This window comes from Oryza glaberrima, chromosome 11 (genome assembly GCF_000147395.1).
Source record: "Oryza glaberrima chromosome 11, OglaRS2, whole genome shotgun sequence".
NCBI classification, from domain to species: Eukaryota; Viridiplantae; Streptophyta; class Magnoliopsida; order Poales; family Poaceae; genus Oryza; species Oryza glaberrima.
This window is the reverse complement of record NC_068336.1, coordinates 13,187,261-13,212,870: the sequence shown is the minus strand read 5'-3', so window position 1 is coordinate 13,212,870 and position 25,610 is coordinate 13,187,261. Positions and strand designations below refer to the sequence as shown.

At 40.5% G+C, this 25,610-nt stretch overlaps 2 protein-coding genes and 1 pseudogene across 5 annotated transcripts; 2 read left to right on the top strand and 1 right to left on the bottom strand.

The window, feature by feature from the left end:
- Positions 1-444: 444 nt before the first annotated feature.
- Positions 445-5,404, bottom strand: LOC127753940 (pentatricopeptide repeat-containing protein At2g35030, mitochondrial). 3 transcript variants are annotated; one of them, XM_052279392.1, is made up of 3 exons: positions 2,998-5,404; positions 1,279-1,666; positions 445-599 (listed from the first exon to the last, which is right to left on the bottom strand). In XM_052279392.1, exon 1 carries the CDS (start codon positions 5,245-5,247, stop codon positions 3,379-3,381), a length of 1,869 nt encoding a protein of 622 aa, XP_052135352.1. In that variant the 5' UTR covers positions 5,248-5,404; the 3' UTR covers positions 445-599; positions 1,279-1,666; positions 2,998-3,378. The 3 variants fall into 3 exon arrangements, with proteins under 3 accessions (XP_052135352.1, XP_052135351.1, XP_052135353.1); XM_052279391.1 differs by having other exon boundaries at positions 445-1,666; XM_052279393.1 differs by having other exon boundaries at positions 445-1,666; positions 3,184-5,404.
- A 6,595-nt stretch (positions 5,405-11,999) lies between these two features.
- Positions 12,000-19,915, top strand: LOC127753943 (serine carboxypeptidase-like 7). 2 transcript variants are annotated; one of them, XM_052279395.1, is made up of 13 exons: positions 12,000-12,242; positions 12,346-12,491; positions 12,558-12,757; positions 12,844-12,946; positions 13,037-13,074; positions 13,148-13,249; positions 13,367-13,450; positions 16,928-17,077; positions 18,312-18,383; positions 18,487-18,608; positions 18,924-19,037; positions 19,164-19,209; positions 19,634-19,915. In XM_052279395.1, the coding sequence occupies exons 1-13, from the start codon at positions 12,064-12,066 to the stop codon at positions 19,715-19,717; spliced, it is 1,440 nt and encodes a 479-aa protein (XP_052135355.1). In that variant the 5' UTR covers positions 12,000-12,063; the 3' UTR covers positions 19,718-19,915. The 2 variants fall into 2 exon arrangements, with proteins under 2 accessions (XP_052135355.1, XP_052135356.1); XM_052279396.1 differs by lacking the exon at positions 18,312-18,383.
- A 128-nt stretch (positions 19,916-20,043) lies between these two features.
- LOC127753945 (protein RETICULATA-RELATED 1, chloroplastic-like) lies at positions 20,044-21,875 on the top strand (annotated as a pseudogene).
- Positions 21,876-25,610: the final 3,735 nt, after the last annotated feature.

Below are 25,610 nucleotides of genomic sequence, written 5' to 3'. Positions count from 1 at the left end.
AAATGATGGAAAATGATGGATTTTAACGCAAAGCAATCACTCGATCCATGGGTAGCGTACATGGAGTCGGGCAGTTGCCCGCGCTGGCTGGGCGGTATATCTGCCACTGTACGGAACGGAAGAGTGGATGGTACGTGAAGGATGAAGGCGAAACTTAGCGGCTATGTTACCGGTAAGAATACTCTCATAGAAGATGCTGGAAGACCATTCCAACCGCTCTTACACGCACTAGTGATTTATGGAGCCATCTGATTGTACTGTCTGACTAACGTTTCCAATTCTTCAAGGATATAATTTTGCAAAATTACAATTAATGTAATTTTGCATGAATATACTGTGGCGATAAAACCCAGCCTGATTTTGTAGCAACACGTATTATATTTTTACTGAAACAGTAACTGTGACAAACACTTTATCGAGTAGCAGGGGAAAACATTTTCTCGCATATCCCTATTTTATTCATGACCTTGGGTCCCAACAGGTGCCATTGTTTTTGGGAGTAATTTCCTTGACACCAAGGAAAAAAATATCTGGTGAGTACAGCATTACCGGCGCCATTTCCTTGTGGTCATTACTCATTACCCGTTCCAGAGAACAAACTGTGAAAAAGGAATACTTACAAGATTTCAGGATTATTATGATTCCGGCCTTTCCGTGAAAAATAACAGCTGCATACTTTGGACATGTCAATATGGACAGAATTAAGCACATTTAACTTGAAAATCTTAACAAAAAAATCATAGCTAAACTTGTTTCGTCTTACATTTTTTTGCATTTTTTTTCATATACAAGTGTGACATGTCTTTGGACTTATTATCCACCATTTTGGTCTGTATAGTAGCATAGGGACAACCATATAGGTTAGGAACCACACTATAGTATATAAAATTAACATCCAACAAAATGAAATACAATCACTTAGGAGTTAATAGGAGGTAGAGGACTCATATATTTTTAACTACTGCTAGAAAAATCGTCTTGATTCTCCAGGAACAGATAAAAGGAAAGCGACCACAGAAAACATGCAGCTTAATCTTGTACAACTTGTGTAAGCCCATTTGATTCTTCATGAACAGATCAAGGAAAACTGATAACATAAACCATAACCTTAATCTTATGCAACTTGTATAAGCCCAAAAAATAATTATTTTTTCCTACGTCCATATTCTAAATCCATGCAAAGAAATGAAATCACCTGAATCTCAGATCCTCCAATAAGATGGCAAAATATATTTCTTAACAGAATAATGATCAGTAAAGAAAGAGAAAAAAGCTAACCTTGAGTTGAGATGTCCAATTGGTATACTGAGTTTAGCCCCCAGAAACACTTCGAAATTACCCTATGGCAAAAATCATCAGTTTCTACTTTCTAATGTCCTCCATTCGCATACCACCCCCGAACTGGAATGCCAAGAATATAAAGGAATCAACTAAGCCATTTGAGATCTGGATAAATGCACTAGTCACCATTGCACTCCTCTTTCATGTTGGGTCTCACCATGATCCAGCCTTAGGTTTCCCTCCACGGCACAGCTCATTGCCGCGCTGAGAATAACATATTTTAATTCAAAGAGCACAACACCTGCTGCTGTGCAGATTTTCAATGGTGGCGGAGTCCTGGAGCACATGGCTTCCAAAGTCGTAAAACTAAAATGATCCGACTTTCCTGCACATGCACGTTGCCCATGAAAGACAAAATTTTAATAAATCAGCATACAAAAGCAGTCATGCATTCGAAATCTACCATACATAAATAATTGATGACTCCTTAAGAGCAATAAACAAATTCATGACCTATTAACAAGCCAAGGATAATCATGCTTATAAATACAGATACATGTAGATGATCCATGTACCATAATACCTGATAGAGAAAATCCCTTGTATACCTCCGAAATTTTAGCTAATCCCTTCTATGCCCCTAAATTTTGCTTACTTTCTTGTATACTCCAAAATTTGATTTTTGATCCCTACCATGTCCCTCCCGTCAGTTAACCGTCTAATTTCTATAAAAATGTTCATTTTACCATTTGGATGAACATAAAAGTTTACGAATTACATTATTAAAAATGTAAATGTTTGCCACATGAGATTACTATAGTTATGAGTTTACTGTGCGATACATTATTTATGACAATTTATTTTTAGATAATGAAATAAAAAATATTTATTTATTTATTTTTAAAAAAAATAAAAAATAAGGAGCATTCATACAGAGATATGACTACCAATGCTCACGATATTGTTTTTATGAATACTCCCGATAAAAAAATCCATTATCCTATTAAAATTTCAAACACAATTTTTAATTTATTACATTTGTTTTATTTTCAAAATTTTTTGCTCTAATAATATAGTCTCATTAGTTTCATAAAATTCACATACTGTGCACTCAAACAAAAACTTTAATCGTTTTTCAAGCTTATATTCAAATCTAAATTAATCATCAAGGGCACAACAGACATTTGCAACCAAACATAACAATGAAAAGAAGGAAAATGTAACAGCAGGGGCATGGAAGAGATCAAGCTAAAATTTCAGGGGCATAGAATGGATCGGGTAAATTTCAGGGGTATGAAAGGGATTGAGTGAGTTTTCATGGGTACATAGGGAATTTACTCTATCTGATACATATTGATTATCCATGTATCATAGAATTTCTCCATCAGAAATGTTATTTTTGACAATTTCTCACTTGATATCTATAAACAATACATTGCCTTAATCTTGTTTTGATTCACACAATGAAAATGATTGATTGCCATTTATATTAGTTCAGTGGCCAATTTAAAGAATCTAGTTGCAGTTACAGTTTTAAATATGAAGGATCCTTAAAAAAAAGAAGTTAATTCTGCGATTGAACCATTCGTCCAAGCAGTAATGGGAAAGGAACAGGATAGACAAAACTTAGACCTATGAAATAATTCTAAACAAAGAAACAGAATAGATGATATTACAGGAGTAAACTTTCAATTGGTATTCTGGTAAATAACATACTTGGGAAAGCAGGTGCTGTCAGACAACAAAAAACAGCTACCACTGAATCAGCAAAGTAGAATCCAAGAATTATGTCACGCCGGAATATAGACCACTATATTCCGTTTGTGAGTGCATTATTCCTTGTCCCAGGAGGTAAGGTACACATAACAAATTGGTAAGGTTAAGGCTTCTGCAAAGACCTACCTCACATATATCACCCAGATTGATGAATAACCAGAACAGAGCACATGCGCATGCTGCTAAGAATGCAAATAAAGGATTGGGCTGTGCTAGGGGAGGTGTCAAGGTACCACTGTCCGCACAGGTCCAAACTCCTCTAAAAGCTATGCTAATTCTTGTGCTGGAAAATTAATCGGACATTCATCATTTTATTTACTTTTAAATCCCCACTAGCTCCACATCAATAAGCATATGGTCCCTGGGAACAGTACCAGCCATTCTCATAATGCGATGAATATCCTGCAGCAGATCATTGATCAAGTCAGATTCACTGTGGGATTTATCACGGGAAACAAATACATGAACCTTATTTGCCACCTCGATCCAACTACACCCTGGCTGTTTCTTTAGCCCTCGAACATTCATCTCTGACCTAATTTCTGCTGCTTCTTTCCATTTACCAGCTGAAGCATAAATGTTACACAAGAGAGTATAAGTTCCAGCATTATCAGGTTCTGCTTCCAAGAGATGTTTAGCCGCTAAATCACCAATACTTTCATTTCCATGTGAATTGCATCCACCTAGAAGGGCACTCCAAACGGTACTTGATGTAGGTTTAATCTTGAACCAGCTAATTAATCTTTTAGCATCCTCAAGCTGTCCAGCTCGGCTACAAAGATCAACCAAGCAAGTGTAATGTTCATCACGCACTACAATGGAGTTATCCTTTACCATGGATTCAAAGATCTTAAGCCCTTCATCCACTAAACCGGCGTGGCTACATGCTGAGAGCAATCCCACATAGGTAGCATCATTAGGCTTATAACCATTTTCTTGCATATTTTTGTACAAATGCATTGCTTCTATGCCAAACCCATGATGTGCATATGCTGCGATTATCCCATTCCATGAGATTAAGTCCTTCTCCATTGAGAAATCAAACACATTTCTTGCCAGCCTAATTTCACCACACTTGGCATATAAGTTCATTAGAGTGGATTCCACAAAAGTATCAAACTGAGATGGTGTTTTGCATATCATCTGATGAACCTGCTGCCCTTCACAGAGTGCAGCAAGGTTGCTGCACGCATCAAGAGAACCTAGAAATGTCACTTGATTTGGTTGGATTCCTTGAACAAGCATACAGTTAAATAATTTTAGTGCCATTTCACTCTGCATGCATTGCAAGTAACCATTCATCATGGTGGTCCAAGTGATCACATTCCTTTTAGGCATCTCATCAAAAAGTTGCCGTGCACTCTTCAAGTCTTTGTTCTGGATAAAGCCAGTGATCATAATGTTCCAAGAAGCAACATCCCTAATAGGCATCTTCGTGAACAAATCAAGTGCTTCCTCAATCCTGTGGTTTCGTGCATACCCAGAGATCATGGCATTCCAAGAAACAACATTCCTCTCTGGCATGGCATCAAACAGAACCCAAGCGTCGTCAACGCTTCCATTCCGTGCAAGGCCAGAAATCATTGTGGTCCATGACATGACATCCCTCACTGGCATTCTCTCAAACATCTTACGAGCCCTCTCCAAACTCCCTGACCGCACAAGTCCACACAGAAGAATGTTCCAAGAGCCAGCATCCCTCACCGGCATGCGATTGAAAAGGGCAGACGCATCCTCAACGCGGCCAACTGCGGTATACGCCTCCAGCATCGTGTTCCAAGAGACGACGTTCCTCTCCGGCATGCCCTCGAAGAGGGCCTCGGCCTCGTCAACGCGGCGTGCGCGCGCGTAGCCGGAGAGCAGCGCCGTCCAGGTGACCACGTTCCGGCGTGCATCAGGGCGGTCGAACAGCACCCGCGCCTCCTGGAGCATGCCCCGGCGCGCGTACGCGGCGACCATCGCCGTCCACGACACCACGTCCCGGTCGGGCATTCCGTCGAACAGCCTGCGGGCGTCCGAGACTCGCCCGGCCGCGGCCAGCTCCGCGACGCGCCAGTTCGAGTCCTGCACATGGTTGACCCCAGCGGATGCGGCCGGGGCGGCATTGTTGCTGATGCAATTGACCGTGGCGGCAAGGCAGAGCCGCGGCGAGCGGAGACGGCGCAGCGCGGGCGCAGCCAAAGCTGCCATTAGAGAACCAGGAGATTCTGCAAGTCTGCAACCTGAGAGCTCCTGATTGAGTCCTGAATCCTTATACCCTGCGCGGCTGTGCCCTGCGGTGCTCGTCGCCGCTAGGGGCGCGCTTAGAATTTTTAGGTTGGGTATTCAAAATGGGAAGGGATAAAAAAAAAAATACAACACCTCCCCGCGATGGCGATTGGCGGCGCGGCCGCGGTGTTTCAGCGGGGCGAAGTTGGGACCAGGAGGTGGTCTAGGGTGACTTAATTTTGGGGCCTTCTTGGCTACTGGGCCTGCATAATGAGGAGAGGAGGCCAGGCTTTCTTATTGGGCTTTTCTTTCGATTAATAGGCCTCTTTTCTATATTTTTCATATTCATATGAGACATATATCTCATACAAATATATTTTTTTTCAAAAATCTTAGATATTCACCTGAATACCCTTGAATTGAGCTGCGCCCGCCGCAACGGGCATGCCCGCGGGGATGTGCGACAAGGAGTGCGGAGGCTATGAAACACGAGAGCGAGGGCGGCGCGTCGTCCTTTGGAGTGATTTGGGTGGAGTTGTTTGGAGCACTGGAAACCTGGGCTGAGAACTAGAGGGGCTAGTAGTTATTAGTAATTATCTACTATTAAGCTTGTTCACGCTTAAGAAAATTCTTGGATCCGCGGACTGACGGTGTGAGGCTGATAAGGTGAAGATCCCTGGCGCTGTCATGTCGCAGCTCGAGTGGTTGAACCACGCGCAGGAGGAGGAGGGCGTGGTAGTGTTATTTTACCATGTCATTTTGGCTGACGTGGTAGTATTATCTTACCATGTCATTTGTACTGGCGTGACAAGATAAAACTGGCACGATAAAACCGTGACGTGAATTACTAATGACGTGACAATGTTGTTCGCCACATCAGGCGGAGTGAAATAGAAAAAAAATGTTTAGACCTAAAAATAAGTATTGAGATGATCGATTTTTAAAATTAAAAGTTTAAAAAAGTTAGTGGGTTTGTTGGCTTGGATATGGGCCCTGTTGAAGGGTAGTAGGTAGAGTTGGGCCTTCAAATGAGAAACCAGAACTGCTAGAGGTGTTTTTGTTAGAGTATATTGTTGAAAATTTGGTCATAATTCGGTATATTTTAATCTAAAATATTAAGACAATAAACATGGCATACACAATGAGAAACGATCTGGTGATGAGATTAAACATAAACATGAGCATGTTTAAGGTAAAATAAGTATAGACATCGTTGATATTCACATAGGATTGAAATCCTATGGATAACATTGTGAACATGTAAATAACAAGAAGAAAATCAAATAAAGTTACAATCTTATACCCAGAGAACGGTGCAGAAGATGTTGAGGAATTCATATTGCCTCCGTTGATGTTGTCTCCTTTGTTCTCTCCAGTAGAAGCTATGGTGAAGCAGAAGCAGAGGAAGATGCAACGTTGTCGTCGAAGAACCGGAGCAGTCACGCTTGAAGCGCTACCCAAAAACTTGATCGCCCGCCTACCCGTGCAGGTTCTCAAGCGGACGGAGTTCCGGAGGCACCTGCTCATCCCGTACACATGTGCGCGCAGGTGAACAGAACCAGGGAAGGATTCTGCAGCGCAAGAACAGAGGAGGAGGAACTCGAAGCACAAGAGATGTCGGGAAGAACTTCTCCATATCCTTCTGGTCGCTGCGGAGTATATATATGTGAGCGCGAGAGTAACATTCGGAGTCATCAACTGCGGTGTTTAATTTTGTAACCGACGCGCTCGTTAATACGGAATCAATTCACGGCGTTTAATTCCGTAACCGACGCGCTCATTAATACGAAATCAATTCTCCATGTTTATTATGGTCCGTTACATCAACCGTGGTGTTTAATTTTGTAACCGATGCGCTCGTTAATACGGAATCAATTCACGGCGTTTAATTATGTAACCGACGCGCTCATTAATACGAAATCAATTCTCCGTGTTTATTACGGTCCGTTACGTCAACCGCGGTGTTTAATTTTGTAACCGACGCGCTCGTTAATACGGAATCAATTCACGGCGTTTAATTCCGTAACTGACGCCCTCATTAATACGAAATCAATTCTCCGTGTTTATTACGGTCCGTTACAAAATGAGAGAGAGAGAGAGAGAGAGCAGCTACCTGCCTCGCCTCGCCCCGCCCCGCCTGCTGTCCGCGCACCATCTCAACCGATTAACAGAGACTCTCCACTAGCTCCGTATTTAAGTTGAGGCCTCTTCACATAGATTTCCAAGGTGGTATTATTACCCATAGCATTTAATGTGGGCCAATGGAATTTATTAGGATTTAATTGGGCCTAGCCCATTAATCTAACATATATGATAGTTAGAAATGTATTAGGATACGATTGATTTGTGTGAACTCCTTCCTTATCTTTGATCTTTCTTTATTTCTACCAAAGTATTATTCTATATATACCGGCCCCTGAGCCTTAATACAACGTGTCTAATATTCAGAATATCTCCTTTCTTGTACTATTCAACTTGGTATTAGAGTGGGCGATCTAGCGCCTCTCTCACGCTTCCACTGCCATCATCCCCAGGAGGGTTCTGATCTCCTGGGGCGGTGATCCTTTTTTTTCTCCGCCGTTGTTGTTGTTGTCCTAGAGAGATCAATCTCTGAGCATTCTAAGCATTCTATGTCGTTGTCTTCGCGTCGTTGAATCAGTAGCAACAACGCCAACTACCTCCACGCCGCCACCCTCTTCGACCTCCACCCACACCGGCCAGCCCCTTTGTGGACATCGCCATGCAGAAAGTAAAGAACTGCAAAAACTTACTTCCTCTCCTACTCATGTGGTTGGTGAAGATCTTAATACAAGCTAGTATTTGTGCATGATTGCGTGAGCGAGGCTACCATGGCTGATGGCGTAGCGCACGGGTTGGGAGGGTGCGAACAGAGTGAAACTTGCCAGAGGACGGCTAGCGGCTTGGCGATGCCCAAGCTTGACTCAGCGGAGGTGCTTGGGGGATGTCAGGTTGGGTTAGCCAAAGTGGAACATGTCATAGACAATCGACGGCATGGCAATGCCCGCCTGGGTTCTCACTGGATATGCTGCATGGGTGTGTTCGGGGAGAGCAGTGGCGGCGCATCAGCGCCCACCATAGGGATGAAAGGCAACGCACAAAGAGAATTTTCCTCCCCCGCGCACCAACAAAATAAGCCGAAGCGGAACATGTCATAGGACAACCGACAACATGGCAATGCCTACCTGGTTCTCACTGGATTTGCTGTGTGGGTGTGTTTGGGGAGAGAAGCGGCGGCACAACGCCCACGGTAGGATGGAAGGCAACGCACGAAGAGAATTTTCCTCCCGCACGCACCAAAAAAAAGTAGATGGATGTTGTGGGTAGAGCATCTAGGACTGGGACTCTATGGAGAGGGATTTGAGGTCCTTCCTATTTTGAGGTCTTAAATGAGATCTCTGCTGAATCTAGATTTTTGGCCTCAACCCTTAAAAATTGTTTGGGGGCTTGGTTTAGGGTTCATGCTGGAAATGTTCTTATATATATATATATATATCCAACAGGAGCTCCAACCGATGTTAAAATTTAAAATTAGGATTTGAGAGCTGGTGTTCTATCATACTATAATATCTTCATCAGTCGGGTTTTATCTTCAACTATTACGCCACCTCCTCAACAACTCTCAGATGTATGGTCAGGGGCGGAGCTAAAACGAAATGGAGGGTGGTGCCACTTGATTAATTTACTCTACTTTAATCAAGTTTAAGCTGATGCGAGTATCTAAGTTTGTATTAAAAAAGGTACATATATGATGAAAATAAATAAGATATAGCTAAAATTTTTTTTATCGGGTTCCTTTGGCACCCTCTAATATCCTCTACCTCCACCCCCTGTGTATGGTCATCTCGCCACCGCGCGCCGCCCTGGCCTTGTCCTTGTCGATCGCCGTCAGGCTTCGACGATATCACAACGACACAACCCCATCGCCTTGTAACAATGCCTGATGTGAGCGTGCCAACGTCGAGTACGTCCGTCCATCGCCCCTGCCATGTCTTTGTCCATGCACAGTTGCTAAAGCCGTCGCAGCCACGCATCCCTCTCGTCCACACCCACCACCCAAGTGCCCAAGCGGTGGCCGCATATATGCATGCATTGCATAGAGTACGCCGCCGCGCGGTGGCACGCATGCACAGCATATATCCCCCTTGACTCTCGAATCCAAGTCCTGGGGTGACTCCAATCCAAGTTCTGGGGCCTCGCGTTGTTCGGCGCTGTGCTAGGCTGCTAGCTTCTGAAAATATCATGAAAAATAAAAAGCAAACAAAGGCCATTTTCAGTTCTCACACAAAAAACTTTTCATCCTATCACATCGAATTATTTGGATACATACATAGAGTATTAAATATAGAAAAAAAACTAATTGCACAGATTACGTGTAAATTACGAGATGAATCTTTTAAGTCTAATTGCTCCATGATTTGACAATGTGGTGTTACAGTAAATATTTGCTAATGATGGATTAATTAGGTTTAATAAATTCATCTCGCTGTTTACAATCGGAATATGTAATTTTTTTTTGGTTATTAGACTACGTTTAATACTTCAAATGTGTGTCCATTGTCCGATGTGACACGCTAAAACTTTTTTTTTAACCGTCAGACCGTTGCCGATGATTTATATTAAAAAAAGATATTCTGTTTAAAGAAGAACATACCGAAACTTTTCAACCCTGTAACAAAACCGGGCCAAAGAAGATAGCTTCTGAAAAGATGAGCATCGTTCATGTGCACACAGTGCAAACGCACGCCTAGTTTGGTAGCGGTAGCGCAACGAATAAATGACGGACATGCATTTTCATCGTCGATTGGACGTCACCACTTTTTTATATATCATCTAAATAAGAATTTTTTTAAATAATAAATTTTATATACTTCATCAGTTTCATATTAAAAATCGTTTGACTTTTATCCTCATCAAATTTCTTTAGGTTTGATCAAATTTATAAAAAACATAATATTATTTTCAACATAAAACAAACATATTATCAAAATATATCGAATATTAGATTTAATGAAACTAATTTAATATTTTAGATGTTATTAAATTTTCTATAAGAAATATTATGAAAAACTGAGGGAATATCATCTAAATAAGAATATTTTAAAATAATAAAATAAATTAATAGATATATCCCTTCACATATATATAAGGTTAAACTTAACTTGTTTTATAGTGAATTTAACTAAATTTATAAAAAAATAGCAATATTTTCAATTTAAAACAAATGTATAATCGAATATGTTAAATGTTACATTATGAAACTAATTTATTGTTGTAAATGATACAATTTTTTTTTGATAAATTTAACTAAACTTAAAAAAGTTTAACTAGAAAAAAAGCAACTTATAATATGAAAATGATGGAGTAATTTTTTTTTCATATTTAATAGCTAACGCTACGACAACACTTGAATGGCTAGCTATCAAAACGCTATCAAAACCAGAAATTGATAAGCAGTAATTCATGTGACATAGCAGGTAAAGAAATCAACCAAATTGGTAGTAGGAAAATCATATCGATATTGTGTCAAAATGCATGTAAAGATCATTACAAAATTTCGTCATTGACATCGTAATACATTTCATCAAAGTTACCGAAGAAAAATAATGTTCTGTGGGTATAAAGACAAGGCAACCAAGATAATAAACGGATGAATTCTTATAATTGAAAATAAGACCTTGTTTCGCCCAAGTCATTGAAGATGGTAATTGATGGCTTTGCTGCGTTCTTTCGCCTCCCTTTCAAGATCAAGTCCTAAGCAACCATCATAAATTTGGAAATTTGGATGGCACATGAATTAAAATCTGGGTAAGCAATTTGAAAGGATTTAAAAAAAAATGGTGATTATGGCCCGAGTCCTAGTAAAATGTAACCAAGAGATCCTTCTGCCCGATACACCGTAGAATATATCTTTCAACATTAAACGCATATAAGAGTGACAATTACAAAAAAAAAAAAAATGTAGTAGCAGACCACTGAAACTTGAAACTCATCTGACTCACCCAACCACCACAATAGAATAACAAACTTCTTTAAGAAAACTGCATCGTGGAATAACATAATGATGAGGCCCTGTGCGTTCACTAAGCTTTAGGTGACACCAAAACTGGAGAGTGCTGCTTTTTAGTTCTTCACCAAATAAAAGTCTTGCGTATGCAAAATCATAATATGAACATACCAAGCAATAGACTTAGAAATCTATAAAATTTAGTTCTAATTTGAAATATTTTAAAAGGTTCCTTAAACAATCAAAACATGTGACATCTAGATTAGTTAAATATGTACCAACCGTACTTGTTCACCTAATCCAAAAGTTTCATGCCTGAGATGTTATGTTACGTGTCTATCCAAAAGGATTTTATTATAACTCTACTCAGTGCGGAATAAATCAAAAGGCAGAGATACCTCAGGATTATATTATTATAACTCTATTTCATTTTCTATTATAAGTCGTTTGACTTTTTTTTAAGTTTAACTAAATTTATAGTAAAATTTACCAACATCTAAAATACTAAACCAGTTACATAAAATCTAACATTGAATATATATTGATTGAATATATATTGATAATATGTTTGTTTTATATTCAAAATACTAATATATTTTTATATAAACTTGATTAAATTTAGCTAGAAAAAAAAAGTTAAACAACTTATAATGAAATGGAGGGAGTAGAAATTAAACACGAAGCGGGCCCATAAAAAGCAGAGGACCGACGAGGAGCTTCTTGGGCGGTAGCGCACCTGCAGAGTGCAGACAGAGACAAAGGCGACGTCTATCATGTCCCTGCGACTGCGTCTCGCCTTCCGTCTCCTCTTCTGCTACTGCCTCCTCCTCGCCGCCGCTCATCCGTCGTCCCGCCGCCTCCTCCCCCTCCTCGTCGTCTCCGCCGCCGAACGCACGAACGTCGCCAGCCTCCCTGGCCTCGATGGCGCGCTCCCTTCCCGCTTCGAGACCGGGTAAAAAAAATCGACCAAATCTAAGCTTCGATTCTTTTCTTGACCTGCTCTGCATCAGCCGAAGCTGAGACTGAGAGAGGATTGTGCTCGATCGATCGATCAGGTACGTGACCGTCGACGAGGAGAACGGCGGCGAGCTGTTCTACTACTTCATCGAGTCGGAGGGCGACCCCGGCGCCGACCCCGTCCTCCTCTGGATCAACGGCGGCAACCGCTGCTCCGTCCTCAGCGCGCTCTTCTTCGAGATCGGTGAGAACCTCAACCACCACCGCTCACCGGCCGGCGCGCCACCGCTCACCCGCCTCTGTGCTGCAGGTCCGGTGAAGCTGGCGATAGAGCCGTACGACGGCGGCGTGCCGCGGCTGCGGTACAACCCCTACACGTGGACCAAGGTCGCCAGCGTCCTCTTTGTCGACTCGCCGGTCGGCGCCGGCTTCTCCTTCTCCCGGGACCCCAGGGGGTACGACGTCGGCGACGTCTCCTCCACGCTGCAGCTCACCAAATTTGTCAACAAGGTGCTCGATCACCAAATTTACACCAAGTGTGTGTGTGTCCGCTCTAATTAAATAACTGTACTTTTCTTTCTGCTTGTCAAATCAAGTGGTTCTCTCAACATCGCGAATTCCTCTCGAATCCGTTGTACGTTGGTGGAGAATCCTACGCTGGAAAGCTTGTCCCATTTCTCGTGCAGAAAATCTCAGAAGGTAATAGTGTTCTAGCCCCTGCTTGTATGGCTATGATTCATCAGATGTGCATTTTATAGCTTATGAATTGATGCTCTGTATTTAAACCAGATGTTGAGGCTGGAGTCAAGCCTGTGCTTAATCTCAAGGTAAATCATTTGCACCATGTACCTATAAAGGATCAGTGTTCAAGAGATTGGCTCTGCTAATGAAAAAGTTCAGGGCTATCTGGTTGGCAACCCGGGTACCGGCGAAAGCATCGATTACGAGTCGAAAGTGCCTTATGCTCACGGAGTTGGAATCATTTCAGATCAACTATATGAGGTACTACTTCAATTTATTTACAAACAGTAGCAACTAGCAGTTAACTAGATGTGGAATGCCAATAGAACGGGCTTAATTCTTTGTGTCTCCATTGGCATGCACTTAATCGATATTAAGACTATACTGGAACATTGCGGAAGAGAGGATTATGCCAATCCCAAGAATGCAACCTGCGCTCAAGCTTTGAACAGGTTCAGTGAGGTAAGCAGGCTTGAACTTATGCTCTGTTTTTGAGGAATACTCTGCAGTTATTCAGGAGTTTTGTCAGATATGCTTTATTTACCATGAAATAAATTCTAGTGCCCCTAACGCACCATTCTCTAATTCTCTTGTGTAAAGATTTGTTTTTCCCGGGTGTCGCTGCACATTTTCCTCAGTTTGCAGTTTGTGCACTAAAATTCAAAAAGAACAAGAATATCTAAACAGAGAACATGAAGTATAATGGTATGAGTATTGTGAAAAAAGAAGAAGAAACGAACATCTTGAAAACGAGATAAAATACTTAATTCAACTGTTTAAAGTCAAAAAGGGAGTAGCTACATCCCACAGCACCAGCCGGTCTTTGTTTAAAGGAAGGAAGAAAATTCCTTGCGTACCTTGAGTATTTTCACTCAAACCCTTACATGTGCTTAAGTTTTGTGTTATCCCTTAAATGTTAGTCCCTACTATACTCACTCCATTAACTAACATTACGTTTAAGTTGTTTGTTAGCTTTTTATGAAATGACTATATTATCCCTCCCTGGAGTATGAGTACTAACTTGTTATTATCTTCATCGGTTATAAAAAATGAAGACAACAAAGTTGCTTGAACCAAATTTTGAAAACTGAAATTTAAATTTCCCAATGAATTGTAATTAAATTTGATGAAATTTCAGATGTAGAAATTACACAAGTCACCATTTTGTCTTTCATTTCAAATCAACTTCAAACAATTTCGAAGAAATCTCGCGAGAGAGAGAGAGAGAGAGAGAGAGAGAGAGAGAGAGAGGGAGGGAGGGAGGGAGGGAGAGGTGAAATTACAATTTTAAATTTTGTCAAACTTAATTAAAGGTTGTTTCAAAATATAAATTTTGGTTTTCAAATTTGGGTTAAATAATGATGTCCCTTTTGATGTTTTAGAGCTACATTGTTTTCGTTATGTGAAATATGCTTTAATTAAGCTAGCATTTCTATAAAAACAAGGGGTAATATAGTTTATCCAACTAATGGAATCAACACAAGGGGGTTTAAACGAAAATTTAGGAGAATGTAAGGCAAAACTTGGTATAGTTATGTTTAGGTAAATAAGAAAGCTGTCTATTATATACTAAAAGTTTATTAAACCTCTTACAAACGCTCTCAAACCATCATGTGAGACTACTACAAATGCTGTTAAACCACAAGTCTAATAATTTAGAGAAAATCTTAAAAATCTGAGGAAAAAAAAAAGGAAAACTTCCTTCTTTTAATTTTCACATTTAATTTGTGAGTCCAATATTCTAAACCGTTGGATTAGATTAGATTGATTTAAACAAACCACAATATTAAGCCCCAACCAGCACTCGGTAAATCTTAAATATCTATAGATGTTGCACGTCTGGTCAGGGAAGATTGCGCTGGGAAGGATGTGGAGGTTCACTGCTAGGGTGGGATATCGATGATACTATGCTCAGTTGATCAGCTCTACAATAGATTTGCAGTCAATGTAATGTAAATAATTTGTTCGTGGACGCGTATAGTGGATGTGTAATTAAAAAGTGCCATCAAAACTAAAACAAGGCTAAATGAAGAGTGCCGAACTAACTAGGAGAACTAAAGATTTCCACAACACATATGCATAAAAACACACAAAGAATCATCTATAGCATCAACAACATGAGCAATCACATCGGTGTTCCCATGTTACAGTGCTAAAAATAATATAGCATGTGGGACCTCCACTATATATTATAGACTACATGTTCAACCCTTCAATTCCAAACCCATTATAGCAGACAATTCAATATATAAAATATAATTAAACAATATTTCATAAAGAATCACCTAAAATTAAAATTTCAAATTTTTACGGTAAATAAGTTTATGAAATCTAAATCTTGATTGAGAGTTGTTTCATTTTGGATCACCTTTTAATAAATGTTTTAACTTTAAACCTGTTAAATTTAGCTTTATGGCACTTTGGACCACCCTCGACTTTTTTATCTGTCTACATTAACTTGTCATATGCGAAAGCAATAGTCTAAATATAGCTATGGGAGTCCATTAATGAGTAGAAGCCGATGCAACTTGTAATCATTCATATGCTTAAGAAGAGAGTCAGGGTTGTCCAAAGTGGAATAGAGGTAAGATTACTCAGTTCATAGTGAAATATTATCTAAAGGGTGGTTCAAAGTGAAACATCGGTAACAAAAGGTAGCCCAAAGTGAAACTTTCAAAAAGATGCACTTCATTTCTTGCAAAACAGATGATGGCTTCAATCCTTATCCTATGGCTCAAAAAATTACAAAACACATTTTCCCCCAAAAATAATTAACTAATCTGAGATACCAGGTCACGTGTGCTTCAAATATGGCCGTACCGCAGCACCAACCGGCAGCAAGCCGCCTCCCCGCAATTTCATGTCATATGCACAATTCTAAATACGAGGACTCCAGATCTCTGACACTGCTGCCACTTCGGCCTGTTTAGTTCGCGAAAAGAAAATTTTTGGGTGTCATATCGGACGTTTGACCGGATGTCGGAAGGGGTTTTCGGACACAAATAATAAAACTAATTTCATAACTCGTCTGGAAACCGCGAGATGAATCTTTTGAGCCTAATTAATCCGTCATTAGCACATGTGGGTTACTGTAGCACTTATGGCTAATCATGGACTAATTAGGCTCAAAAGATTTGTCTCGCGATTTCACCCCTAACTGTGCAATTAGTTTTTTTTTAAAAAAATCAATATTTAATGCTTCATGCATGTGTTCAAAGATTCGATTTAATATTTTTGGGAAAAACTTTTTGGGAACTAAACAGGCCCTTATATTGGCCTTTTCCGCTCGGACACCACTCAAGTCACTTCCTGTCCTATGAGCTCCTAAATTGTGAAAGCCTATGAAAAACCTAAATGTCTGTAAAGTTCACCCCCACTAAAAAAATGTTAATACTAATTCTCTATCATATCATAAAACCACATTATCTAAATTGTTTGTAGCCTTTAGATGATTCATCAAGGGTGCGAATTGTATCTCTTCTCCCCCAAAATCCATACCATGCAATCGAATTATTTATAACCTTTGGATAATTGATGAAGGCACAAAATATATAAGCATATGAACAAAAATCGTGTAGCAATTAAGAAGAAAATTTTACAACTCACATATACTATTTTAAAGCACATGTAATCTTAAAACCTATACTACAAATTACATAAATACATGCTCAGCCTTTATAAATTTCACACCCTATAGTACACAGTTGGATATATCAAATATAATTAAATGATATTTTAATTAAAAGTCAACGAAAATTAAATATTTAAATTTTGATGGTAACAGATTTATGACACTTCAAATAAAGTGCTTGCACAGATGCGCGCGTTACCTTTGTAGTTTTCTTAAATGACTATGGGACCTGGTATAGTTATGCTTTATTTTTTCTTAGAAAATGATTATGCTTTAATAAAGTGACTAGAATTGATGCTTCGCTGCAGCTCATGGGAGAAGTTTCAGAGGCACATATTTTGTATAAAAAATGCATCTATGTATCTCCCAAACCAGATGATGGTACTATTGGAAGAAAGATTCTGGAGGAGATTGTAGTGGGAAACCATCGGCCACCACGTCCTCCAATGGATTGTAGTGTAAGTTGATCTTAATGAACAGCACACAATTTTCCTGTGATATAATTACCTTTTTCCACTCAAGGTGCTATAATCCATGCTATCAAACATTCATTCATTTGCATCGGTTGGTAATGTTAAAGATAATTCTCTAGCTAATATTTATTTAAAATAAGTTTAATTAACTGGCATTTGTTAGGGACTATTAATTCAAAGTTTTTTTTACGGAGTCAAATTATTATTATTTAAATTCAGAAAGAACCAATTTAGTTATACCAATTTAATTAATTAAAAATATACTCTTGCTTTCCAAATTATATATAATCCATCCAAATACTTTGGAATGCTTTGATTCAAACTGCCATCTTGCTCTATTTTTTCCTTTAGAGAGAAGGCTCCTAATATTTATGTTAAATGAAGATAGGTGACAAACATATAGAGAGCATTATTGGTTAGTTAACGAGATACCTTACATTCAAAAAGATATTGTTTACATTATATATATATATATATACCTTATTTGTGGATAACCCCCAGTACCAAAAATAGAACGTAGTATATACTATACTAGGTGAAACTCCGTGCGTTGCTGTGGAAGTTTAGTATAATAACAATAAGTAATGTGTAAGATAGCTAGATAACATAAGCTTACATAAGTTGATGTAGTCTATGGTAATTTAAATTTAAATAGTATATATAGAATGATGATTCAAATGTAAAAGATGATGTGGCTTCGTGAGAGAAGAAAAGAAGAGAGATAATTTGGATCATAGATTAATCATCTAAGGGCAAAAACAATTGATATGATATAGCTAAATGAGAGGAGAGAAATAATATTAACTAAGTGAGGATGAACTATATAGGTGTATGGGATGATGATTTAACATTCGTTCATTTTAAAGCTCTAAAGTTCAATAATTATAAAATAAAATTATAGATAATATAGCATGCTTGTACGATGTTTATATGTAATAATTATTAGTGAAAGATGATGTGTCATCATTGCATGTAGAGTTTTAGAATTTAGTGGGTTATAGCTTTATAGTAAGATAAGAATTATGCGGGATGATGATTTAACATTCTTGCATTTTAAAGAACTAAAATTCAATAATTATAAAATTATAGATAATATAGCATTGCTTGCATGATGTTTAAATGTAATAATTATTAGTGAAGGATGATGTGGCATATATAAGATCTTGCTACGCCATCAAAACTTTTGCCTGAATCAATACATTACTTCTTCTATCAACAGACCTATCCCAACTATTTGTCATATTTCTGGGCTAACAGCAACAACACACGGGAAAATCTTGGAATAAAAAAGGTATTTAAATTAATATTATTTTTCCATATTGACTGGTAGTGTTTCACTTTTGCAGTTTACATCACACTTTTCTTGTTTCTCCTGATGTTCATAACATATATAGGGAACTGTGGATGAGTGGGTGAGGTGCCATGACGATGGACTACCTTATTCTCAGGACATAGAGAGCAGTATTAAGTACCATCAAAATCTTACATCTAGAGGCTATCGTGTCTTGGTATACAGGTAACCAAGTTCTTGTATGTTCACATCTCAAAAGTTTTATGATTATGAAACGCCTAGAGATTATGTGCATGTCTCTTAACAACAATTAATAATTAAGAACCGATCTCTTATTATTGGTGCTTCCGCTAATACAGACAGAAGCACCAATAGTAGTAGATTAAAAGGTCCAACTGTTGGGAAGGATTTCTCAGCTCATTTCTCGGTTTATAACGTTATAGATCCTCTAACGTATAACCATTCGAATTTATACTATTGGTTGTTTTCTTTTCTTTTTTTCTATGTGTTGTCAACTTCTTATTTTTGTCTTTCATATAGTGGCGACCATGATTCCGTGGTTCCATTTTTGGGTACACAAGCCTGGGTAAGATCACTCAACTACCCAATTGTGGATGACTGGAGAGCCTGGCATATCGATGGGCAGTCTGCAGGGTGAGAATTTATAACTTGCAGATATATAGTTTGTTACTGTAACAAAAGGCATAGGAAATAATTATCTGAGTATGCAAACTTTTTTCCACAATTACACTTTCATTTTAAAGTATTATTGATTTGCAGATTCACAATCACATATGCAAATGACTTGACCTTCGCTACGGTAAAGGTAACAACATAACTACAAGTTACTTCTCCCTCTCTCAAAACTAAGAGAAACATGCAATTTTTTTTCAACAAGAAACAAATACCCTCATCCCTAACTACATGCAAGAAAAGAAAATGCATGTTGGGTATTTGATGCTTTTAAGGTGGGCTCTACTGCTCTAGTGTTATTTCCAGTATGAGGCGTTGAAACTTCACAACAAATAACTTTTTTTTAAAAAAAACAGAGGAACTTTAGTTGAGCTGGCAGGGAAAATTTGTCAATTTACTGCTCTCTGGGACTTTCTGATAAGACTGAATTGTATTAATTATAGTGTCCTTGTTAATTACTGGACAAACGTACTAATGTGACATAACGCACAAGAATAGATGATTATGCATTACGTATACAATTGCAAATAACTCGGCTGTAACGCTATTTAACCCAGGGTGGTGGACACACTGCACCAGAGTACCAGCCGGAGAGGTGTCTTGCAATGTTTGGGAGATGGATTTCAGAGAAATCACTTTGACGATTGTGTATATCAGTTATGATGAGAGCTGCTTTGATTATTATCTAATGAATGATACATCCCTTGGCCAGTTCATTGGGCAAGGAGGTAGCTCAGGTGAGGCGCATTATGGTAGAACATGCCACAGAGGACCAGAACAAGCTTTAGATGATTACTAAAGTGAATATGAAAGGATACAAATAATCCTGAGATCTCTCAGTGATACTCTCTTCATTTTTTTAATAGATGACACCATTAACTTTTAAACACATGCTTGATCATTCGTCTTTTTTTTAAAAAAATATGTAAATGTATAAGATATAAATCATGCTTAAAGTATTTTAAGTGATAAAACAAGTTATAATAAAATAAACTATAATTAAATAGTTTTTTTTGAGAAAGGCAAATGATTAAACTAGTAATAAAAAGTCAACAACATCATCCATTGAAAAAAAACAGAGGTAGTATATATTTGAACATGACCTCTCGATATCCCTTCTTTCTATATAATTAAGGCCCAAAGCTGCCCTGTGGTTAAGCCACGTAACTGTTTAATTGTCAGCCGTTAGATCTAAGCGTGAAGCCCAGCCCACATTTCTTTCCTGGTTTCTCCCCATCCGCATCGCTCACAGCCGCTGCCGCCGCCGGACGCGGTCGCTTCCCCTCCCCCGCCCGCATGCGTGCGTGCCAGCTGCGCAGCGGGCCCGCCAGCCGGCGCCCTCGCTTCTCCTTCTCCCCTGCGCATGTGCTCGCTTCTCCTCCCCGCGTCGCACTGCCTTCCTCATCCCGCACGCACCAGCCACGCCGCGGAGCCGCGCGTCTGTAGCGTCGGCTGCAGGTATCGCGAGATGGAGATATGCGCCGGGAGCCCTAGCGCCATGCTGGCCTCAACCGCCCCTACAATGGCCTTCGCTGCCTCCCCTCCCCTCTCCTCCCTCGCCGCTGCCGCCGCCGTGATCTCCTCCTCCTCCCCATCAAAACCCCTCTCACGAGCAAAGACCCCTCCACCAGCTCTCCTCCAGGCTATTCTCCCCACTGCCCCCCCCAAACACCATTCCCTCTCCTGCTCTGGGCCACAAGCCCCACGTGCCACCACAGGCGACGGATCGGCCGTGGGGGACCGCGGGAGCGGCTCCGGAGGAAACAACGGCAAGGGTGGCGGCGGCGACGGCGATGGCGGCGACAACGACTATGAGGAGGCCGAGTTCGGGCCCCTGCTCGGGTTCGATGAGGTGCTGCGCCTCACCGCGGCATGCGGTGTCTCGCTCCCGGCCGACATGATGGGGGCGGCCAAGGATGCTAGCATCCGGGAAGTCATGTTGCTCCACCACTTCGATCTGCAGGTAATCCGAATTGCAGAAGAATTGTTTGTGACAAGGTAAAAAAAAATGTTTGTGAGAAGGTATTTTCAGTCCCCTTTTCATCTCTTAGGCAGCACCATGGCCTCTAGCCGCGATGATCCGGGCATTCTTGATGCTCCGCAACTGAATGTTAGCGGACCCATCATTCCTCTTCAAATTTGGAACCAAGGTGCGTGCATGATTGATTTGTTGTTTAAGCTGAGGAGTTCAGATTGTCGTCCTACGGAGGTTTGAGGATTTTGCATTCGATGCAGGTTGTGATTGACTCGTGCTGCGCTACGTTTGCGGAGGTGTTTGAGCTGTACGATCCATGGACAGATATGCACGCTACGGTTTGCTCGCTGGCCCATGTTCCTTCATCAGTTATACTTCATGGAGTAGATCCCTAATGCATGAAGCACTGCTTTTGTCTTATCTCTGAGACTCTAACTAATACTTCGGCCAATCCTTTTTTTTTGAAGCATGCTTTAATTTCGTCTGATCGCTCGAAGTTTCTTTCACATTGTTAGGATGTTTTGTTATCACTATGTGCAGAAATTAACTTTGCACTGGCTAAGTGAATTTGTTTGATCTGCTTTGTAGGGATTCATGGATACAGCCATCACCCCCAGTTTCCATTCTCTTATCCTGCACAGTTCATTGGATGACATATTTGTGATTCCAAAAGAGTAATAGAGGGTTTGTGTTTAGGTGTTCCAGCAATTGATGCGAATGTCAAAATTTATCTGCTTTGCGTCCACTTAACTCTTACTTCAGTTCTTTCTTTTACATGTAAATATTGGTTGCATAAAATCTATTTTTGGTTGTTTACGAGTTTACCGACATTCTGAAATCGTAAACTGTAGGGATTTTTCATTTTGTTCTTACCATTGTGACTTATCTTATCAATCCTTTGTCTCAGCCTTTTAGGTCTGAATTAAACGCAGAGAGTTGGAACAGTCAAGACATCAAGTAGTAGCAGATTATCACTACGTTTCAAGGTGTTCCAGAAATCCTGACACAAGATCAAATTTATAATTCTGATTAAGCACTGTAGCACATCATCACCATTAGTTGTTTGGCACATCGTCTTATCTATTACTGAAGGTTGCATATATTCTGATCCTGTATTACCTGATTATTCTTTTCTGCGAATTTCTAAATAATATTTATTGTGTTCGTGGTTATACTTAGATCAGTCAAACACCCATCACAAGAGCTATATATATATAACATGTGGATAGTTGGATGAGAAGACGATGAAATGAATTGGCTACCTTTGATAGAACAATATAAATTGTCACTGGATACATTGCAACCTTCTATATGTAAGCTACATCGTGACAGCATTTGATGAATAATACACTAATGAATTGTATGTTAACTCATGACCTAAGTATGTAGTATCCTTTTGAAGTTTTGGCTCAAATGTTGATCAAAAAGTCCATTTATTTATCTCTTTAATTTTCTAACTTGAGGATGGATGCACATCCTATCCAATTGCATAATATTGAGTATGTCCTGCAGCAACGCACGGGGTTTCCTCTAGTTTCCAAACGAATATTTCTCGGCAAGGCAAACACTGCAGCTTGTCCATTTCTTCCCCTTGCGGGAGTAGTTTTCAATGATTGCGATGGTAATGGAAAGAGAACCGTTTCCATCGTTGTCATTGCCGTTGCCGTTGTTGTTCCCATTCTCGCTGCCAACCATGATGAAGAGGAAATAGTGATTAGTGAATGTAGTCGTTCACGAACAACAGCCAACAGTCGCACAATGCATTTTCTAAAAACTTGATTCGCCTTATCTTCTCGGTGCAAGATCAGGGAGGTGGGGGGAGGGGGTTCCGAACCGCTGTCCCAACATCCATGGACGCAGACGTCGGGATGGGAAAACCATATAGTAATAGCGTGAAAAATAGAGAGTTGTGTGTTGTCACGCGCTCTTGTATGGGAGATATTTAGTGCCTTCTATTGGACTCAAGCAAGAGGAAGAGAAAAAAAAATAGCCATGAATAATAAGTAACTGACATTGGCTTACCGTTTTGAATTAATTAGACGTTTTAATAATCAATCCGTTGGAGAGTTGTATGTGTTGTAGGATTGAAACAAGAACTAGGCCTACCAGAGAGGGGTAAATGGTAGGAACACAAAAATCTGAAAACTTCTAACAAAATTAAAAGTTACCCTCAAACCAGTTGGAGATAGGTCTTACTGGTGTAGATGCGCCGGTCTGATCACCTGACTGCCATCGATCTGACCGATTGGAGTTGCTCTAGTCCGACCACCCTACACATCGTTGTCACCAATCGCTACACAGGTTCCTCCACTTCTTGTCACAACTTTTGGATTTGAGTCTACTCTGTACCCTTGGGTTCAGCTTGGGCATAGCTCTACCATGTCTGAACATGGGCCTAGGGAGGTGCAGGTTCTGATTCACTCATTGGATGGCTCTGATTTCTCCGATAACAATACTATCTATAGCTCCGACGACTCTACCCCACTCCGTGAGGTGTTCATGGCTTTGAAAGGAGCCAAGGATGAACAAGCTCGAATCTAGAGAGAAGCGGAAGAGGAATACCTTCGTAAGGAGGTAGAAGATCGTCTGCGTCATGATTGGCATTGTGATCTAACAACCTGAGGATGCACGGCTCACGACAATATCATCCAAATGGGCCACGACGACCACAATGTTCGTCGCCCCACGGCACAATGTTGTTGCGATAGTCATGCTGTTGGACCTTGTACTTGAAGCCATACCTGACCACCAGGTGACTCCGACCCTCAACAAAGACAAAGCCATGATGACCACGACGTCTTCCTAGCAAGTAGGAGGATCAAGTTGCACTTTTCGCCGTCCAAGCCAATTACATTCCAATCCGTCGCTGAGTTACCTAAAACTCTAGCTGGCAATCACCCTAACCGAGAGCTGTCTGGGCGTCCCTCTGCGAAAAACCACTCGGTGGCAGGCAACAAAGGACATACCGCTTCATCCCTAAGGTGACGTCAAGATGAAAACCGTCGACCAGCTCCTTCAGTAGCGGACAGGCTTTTAATCGTCAGGATGGAGGATATCGCATTGGTAACCACCACGACGATGGACGCCGTTGTGAAGAAATACGCGATCATAGGAACAATGAGGACCTCAGAGATGAGCTCAACTGATGGCACTGGGAGCATGAAAATCATGACCACCATGGCTATCATAATTCCCCACTCACTATGAGGGATCACAGGATATGATGCCGATGAAGGGATTCCTGCGTTCACTCCTAACCTTCACCGAGTGGATTGGCAACCGGATTCAAGCCTACAAGTATCGAGAAATATGATGGTAAGACCAAGCCAGAATCCTTGTTGACAGTATACACTTTAGCAATCAGAGCAGCTGGAGGAGATAGCAAGGCCATGGTAAACTACTTACCGGCAACATTCACCGACTCACAGAGGAACTGGCTTTGGGGATTCCATGGGGATCTAATGATTCCTGGTGCGAGCTTCAGGAGCAATTCATTGCAAATTTCAAGGGTACTTACGAGAGGCCTGATACTCAGTTCGATCTATAGCACATCCATTAGAAGAAAAATTAATCCCTAAAAGATTACATCACGCGGTTCCCTGAAACAAAAAAAAAGACCCAATGGTCACGGATGACATTATTATCGCTACCTTTCAAAAGCGACTCCATGATGAGAACCTTATTGGCAAGTTTCCGACCACCGTGACGAAGCTATTTGAGACATACAATCCATATGCCAAGTCAGCAGATGCAACAAATGATGCTCACGACGATAAGCCACCAGATGCTCCATGCCCAAAGGAGAGAAGAGATAACAGAGAATTTAATCGGAGAGAGATCGGAAGCGTAGGCCAGAATAATTGGCAGCGACTATTGGGAACTACCAGCCGCAGCACCCTCCTCACAACAATTATGATATGATCTAAATGGGCTCTACAAGAAATTCGCTGAAGATCATGCCAAACAACTCCAGGCGCCAGCCGATGAGGGTAGCTCCGACAAGGATAAGGCCAAGGACAAACCGGACCACATGGACCCGAGTGGATTCCAGGATCACCGAGTCGAGCTAAACCATATTTTTGGAGGCCCCTTGGCATGAGTAGAAGGGGAAGCAAAAGCTAACCGACTGTGAAATTAATATGGTTCAGCCGAATGTACCCCAATACATACGAGGGTTGATGTTCGCAATCATGTTTGACCACTCGGATCATTCTGACCGAGTGGCTCGCCCGGGGCGATATCCCTTAGTCCTTGACCCGGTTATCAAGAAAATCAAACTCAGAGGGTCCTCATTGGTGGAGGCAGTGCACTTTATATTTTGTTTGCAAAAACACTGGATGAGATGAAGATTCCAAGGTCAGAGTTGAAGCCAAGCACTGCTCCATTTCATGGGTTATTCCCGGGCTGTCTTCAACACCACTCGTCCAAATTACTCTAGAGTAATCTCTATCCCCACAGATTACACCACTAGACAATGGTTTATATCATCGCCCTCTTCATCTTTGTCAAGTGAACACACCTCTACTAATAAAAGGCTATGGACAATTCTGCTAGTGCTT